The 5,627-nt window shown below is 42.3% G+C and overlaps 1 protein-coding gene across 1 annotated transcript in view; it reads right to left on the reverse strand.

Annotated features, from left to right (window-relative positions):
* The window catches only part of midn (midnolin), a 26,942-nt gene extending 23,954 nt beyond the window's left edge, over positions 1 to 2,988 (reverse strand). The window contains exons 1-2 of the mRNA XM_015043495.1: positions 2,636 to 2,988; positions 290 to 518 (exon numbers count right to left, since the gene is read on the reverse strand). Of these exons, the coding sequence (XP_014898981.1) occupies positions 290 to 510 (221 nt within the window). The 5' untranslated portion in view covers positions 511 to 518; positions 2,636 to 2,988. The remainder of the gene's footprint in view (positions 1 to 289; positions 519 to 2,635) is intronic.
* Positions 2,989 to 5,627: the final 2,639 nt, after the last annotated feature.

The following is a 5,627-nucleotide window of genomic DNA, read 5'->3' on the forward strand; positions in this document are numbered from 1 at the left end:
TCTACCCCTCTTTTCTTTTTGAGGTAAAAAAAAAAAAAAAAAAATATATATATATATATATATATATATATATATATATATATATATATATATATCACCCGAGCATGGAAGGGTTAATGCAACAAATGTGCCCATCTTAAAACTGCAGAATACTGTTACGGCTGGTGATGTCAGTGCGTGTAAAGAGAGGTTTCTTAAAGGAAAATACCACGCAGAAATCGCGAGATCGTTATCCTACACAATGCATTCTGTTGAAACACCGCCGTCCACCTTGTAGGATTTTACTCACGTTTCTTTGTGCAGCAGAGCGAGTCTCTCTTTGGGTACTTTGAGTCTTTGCGAGAGCCTTCTCTTCAGTCCCTCCACGGTCTCCTCCTGGGGCAGGGAGAGCTCGAAGCGTGTGCCTGTGGTGGAGTGGATGTACAGATTCATGGAGGGTTCAGCCGGGACGGCCTCGCAGGACGAAGTCCCGCGACTGGTGCAGCTCCGGGCGCTAGGATGCTGGTCCATTCGATAACCTGTGCTCGGAGACGGCGGGGGGAAGGGACGGGAAGGGAGGAGGGAGGGAAGACAAGACGAGCAAGAGTCGGGATGAAGAAAGGGTTTAGGAGGAGGAAGCGGAATCCGTCGCTTCGACTATCGTCTCTTAGAAGGCAGCATTCAGAGCTTTCTGTCTGTTAACCCTTCCGTGCGTCCTCCGAGAGTCAGAATAAAACCAAGTCCGGTCGATTTCATGAGAACGTCCCCGCAGGAAATCAACTAACACTGCAGAGTCGCTTTTCTCTTTGCTTGATCTCCTTATTTAAATCTCCTTGCAGCGTTCTTTTTTTTTTTTTTCCTTTTCTTTCCAAGTTGCAAGCAAGTCTTCCGAAATGCTACATTGGGCAAAAGCCAAACAGAAACGGAATTATATTGTCAGCGAAAAAAAAAAGAAAAAAGAAAGAAAGAGGGGGAAAAAATGCAGGCGATCGTATGTAATAACCTTTAAAAATGCGAGGTTTGATTAGGGGAAAAAAAAAAATAATAGTACTAAACTCCTTCTGAATCTTAACTGAGGTTGCTGCAACCTTCAGAGGAGCGGAGCTGCAAGCCCTGTTCGGCTTAGAAGCGAGAGGCTCTCCGCAGCGCTCTCAAACCTACAGCAGCCCCAGTGGATGTACCGACAATGAACATTGTCACAAAGTATCCCACTTCCACCATCGATGAAAATCCGCCCACAACCCCCGGAGCAACCGAGCCAATCGCGGCAGAGCTCTTTCAGGACGCTGCTGATGTCAGCCAATTAAAATGTGAGATCCACACCCACGTGGAGGGCAGACGAGTTTAGGCCATTCATAATAAATTACAGCATAGAACAAAGTATGTGCCCACACCGCAGAAGCTCAAAGCTGCTTGTCCGTGTTCCTTTAAATCGACCAAGGCAGAGGAGGATTGAAATTATATGTTTATATCAATGATTACCGGCTTATCACTTTCTATTTTTTTTATTTTTTATTTCTCAGCATACATTTCTAAAAAGACTGCGTGTGAGTGGGATCTGTGCGACACGCTCAAAATAGCACTTCTCCTTAAAAATAACAACTACTCATCAGAGTGCAGACAACTATTCTGAAGCACCATACTGTAAAAGTATCAGTATTAAAGATAAAGGTTCTGGCAGTTTTTTTTTTTCTTTCATTCAGGTAGCACTATCTACTTTACATACCTGTTGTAAACCGTAACAACCTGCTTTCAGTAAGTCTTATCAGATATACTGTAATGATATTTATAGAACTTCCCCCATGAGCGCAGAAGCATGCAGTCGTGCAAGCATCACTAAAACGGCCGAGAATATTATGCAAAATGTCCACATTGTAAACAATCAGCTATTCCCGTCGGGAACAAGGATACCAGATAACTCATAATGGGTCCTGTATTTATCCCACATGTTCCAGCGAAAAGAAACCGGAATATGGCAGCCAATTGAGCATGTTCGTGCAAGAAGTTACATCATGCACTGCTCCAATCACTTTATGTGATCCTCTACTCTTAATTTGAAAAAAAGAAGAGAAATATGTCGTAGAACACTTGGAAGTATATTTACTTAAGAGACGTCGACTGCCTTCAGAGGAAGATCTCTGGACAAACTGGCATAAAATAAGATACTCAGTCGCCCCCTAGTGGAATAGGCTTCCACAATAAAAACCTGCAGTCGTGTCATTCATTCTTTAGTAAACTAATATTATCAGTAAACTAATATTAAACATACTTATATATATATATATATATATATATATATATATATATATATATATATATAATATAGATAGATAGATAGATAGATAGATAGATAGATAGATAGATAGATAGATAGATAGATAGATAGATAGATAGATAGATAGATAGTGTGGTATACTTAATTTTCACTAAGTATAACGATACAAGGAGACAATTATCCTTCAATGCGCATACTGATGACACATCTCAAAGTTTAAAGTGACATTCTCGACGAAATAAATTAGTTGCGTTGTTACAACTTACACGAAGAACGGTGAACAAAGTTGACCCTTCCTACAGAACAAAGCCCGAGCCAAGCTTTTCTAAAACTTTTCAGCCACACGCAAACTTTCTAAAAATGTTATAATTGCGTACTTACCAATTATTGTGGCGAAAACTGTAAAGCTTCGCTGGGAATTGAGCTGAGTTCCAGTCTGTTCCCCCAGTTTTGGTATGTAAGGTAAACCAAACTCTTAGATAAATCCAAACAATTTGAATATATCATCCACAACAGTTTTGAATCTCAGTTCTCCGTATTTCGCTGGCTCCTGTGTGTGTCCCAGCGCGCCTCTTCACGCACTTTAATAGCAGTCCGGGAACTCTTGACCAATAGCAGCGTATATGTCCCAATGCGTCCGGCTGTTCTCTGTAAGCCGGTGTGTTTCTCGGTGATAACAGCGTAGCCGGGAAGGTGAGACTCCTCTTTAAACTGGCTCCGTTCGGATATGGGTGGAGAGAAGAGTTCTTGTTGTGTCAACAGTTGATTTAAGGTGGAACTCCATCCTCGCGCTACAGCAGGATCACGGTGGTGGTGGGAGGGTCCACGCAAAACAGCGGCAGACAGAGGTGTGCAATGTCCAACTGCGTCAAAAGCCGTGACTATGTCTGAGTCTCAATGAGGGGGCTCGCAACTGAATTAGACACTATACGGTGAAAGTGAAATCTCCAATCAGTCTCATACCACCTTAAAAGAACGTCAATGACATGAAGCCTTGAGTCAGGGGCGTTGCCAACCACTGACGACGTACGTGTCACCGGGCAACAGAGCAGGTAAACACCCTTCCCTGGATACTGGCCCTGTTCACCGGTAAACAAAAAACTCTGCTGGCAGGGTTCACCGCTTTGTTTAGGGAAATAATATACGCGCTGTCAACGCTTCATAAGCATAAGCAAAACAAACAAATCACCCAATAATTAATTAATTAGACGTAATCAGTAAATTAAAATCTGTTAAAATCATTATTAAATAAAATGCCCAGGATCAAACCGTGTTATTCTGTTTATATGACCAGATTGTATTGGGATAATTTGATTATATATTTCTGAATACGAATTGAATTTGTGTGTCTTGCGGGGTGCTTCATTTGTTGTGCATTATAGAATAAGTCAGTTTGAATAGAAACCTTTAACAGTATTGGTGTTTTATTCCAGTCGGCATAACATCGTGATTTCTGACAAGTATAAGAAATAACACTGATTACACCCTCTTCATGCCATTAGCATATATAATTAGGTATATATTAGGCAGCAAGTGAACAATGTGCTCTGGGAAAAAAAAAAAAAAGTAAGTATAAACATACAAAGGAGAAAATCTGATGATCCATGACATCTCGAGAACTTCATGTCTTGTGGGGTGATTCTGGTTTGCAGAGGTCTTTACATGCATCTGCCAAAGGTGGGGGAAAAGTGGTGGGGGAAAAAAAGGCAAAAAGGGTTTGATATTTGTTTGATGAGGAGGGTGACAAGTTTGAGGTGCTGAATTTCCTTTCATATTTCCCCAGATCTTAATCCTATTGTGCAGTTGGACAAGCAACTCTGATCCATGGAGGCTTAAATGATTTTTTTTAATGTAGAGTAAGTCACCGTTTTAGACCATTAACATACTTCTCCATACCATAACCTTTTGCACCTCTCCGACAAGTAAGCTTCTTCATTCATACAATTTTTGGGTGTGTTCAACCACAAGGCTCCACTTGGAGAGATGTAGTTCTCAGTTTAACCTAATTGTTAAGAAAGTATTATTTTCTCACGAAGTTCAATAGAAAGTTAAAATATAACATTTTTTTTTTTGTCGTTAAACTGAACCTCTATGCACTGTGAATGATGCTAAGACGTGGGCTGTTTCCGCAAAAAAGTCAGTCCATTGTAGCATAGTGGCACGACTGCTTCCAATTATTTTAAACTTGTGATAATCATCATGATAAAGTTCACATCAAGGACACAAGCAACATGTTGTGCAATGTGATAGTAAAGAAACAAAAATGGACTTGACAAGAACTGTCCCTCCTTGCTGCCTCCGGCTCAGGAGCAGCACAGACTGTCTGTCTGATAACAGCAAGCTACACTCCTCCCCACTTTGCAGGGGACACTGTGCCCCACCGGCATGTTATCATGCTGCCTAAGAACTGAATCATCCTTTTGTGCATCTGCGTGTGTGCGTGCGCGCGTGTGTGTGTGTGTATATAAGAGAGAAAGAGACAGAAAACGCAGTGTGTGTTCAAAAGAAAACACTGGCGTTATCTCACAGAGGCTACACAAGCAGACAAAGGTGGCTGTCTTTTCGTAGCCCAGGCGGCTCCCTCTTGCTGCTTATCTGTCTCGATCTCTTTATTCCTCACTGGAAGATGCTGACTCAGTGAAAGAAAAGTGAAAGGAGTTGGTTCAACTCCTACTTGAAACACAACCCCCCTTTGTTGGAGTCGAATGCTGCGCCTCAAAGCTTGTTTCGATGCTTGTCGTGCTGGTTTGTGAGACTCTGGCCAGGAGAAAGAGCTAACTGGTTCTGATGTTTGTCACTCTGATCACTCGAGAGTCAGTTTCTTTCTTGGCTACGCTTGTCACCAGGTTTGGCTGGGGGTCATACGGAATACCCTGACCTGGTTAGCCCAGATTAGTTGAGTTGAAAATCTCACAGGTTGCCTGACAAAGGCACGGTACCCACCACATATAATCTAAATCTTCCCTCGTCTTCTACATTTCAGGGTTTCTGGTGGAGAATTATGCTTTCTGCGTGCCATTTGTTTCAATATACAAACACCCGATGCAGCATGTTTTCTCATTCTGTCGCTGCTAATGTGACAAATGAAGGTGAAAAACAAAAGTTGATGCTCAGATTTGTCATCACGCAGCCCGAACGCTAAATGGGTTTGACGACGTTTGCACCAGGATGCACATGGAGAAGCCCGTGATGAAGAACACAGGCGCAGCCCCCACAAATAGCCCTCTACACAATCATGCATCACACATACTTCTGGGAAGAAGTTTATTGACAGAGGAGGAAGGCCATGTGGGCGGGTCGTAAACAATTCACACAGAACGTCAGATCTGCTCGGCCCGGGCCGCGTGTGTATATGTGTGTGTGTGTGTGTGTG

The sequence above is a fragment of the Poecilia latipinna genome, unplaced genomic scaffold (genome assembly GCF_001443285.1).
Source record: "Poecilia latipinna isolate Pla-1442-1.1 unplaced genomic scaffold, P_latipinna-1.0 Scaffold636, whole genome shotgun sequence".
NCBI lineage: Eukaryota > Metazoa > Chordata > Actinopteri > Cyprinodontiformes > Poeciliidae > Poecilia > Poecilia latipinna.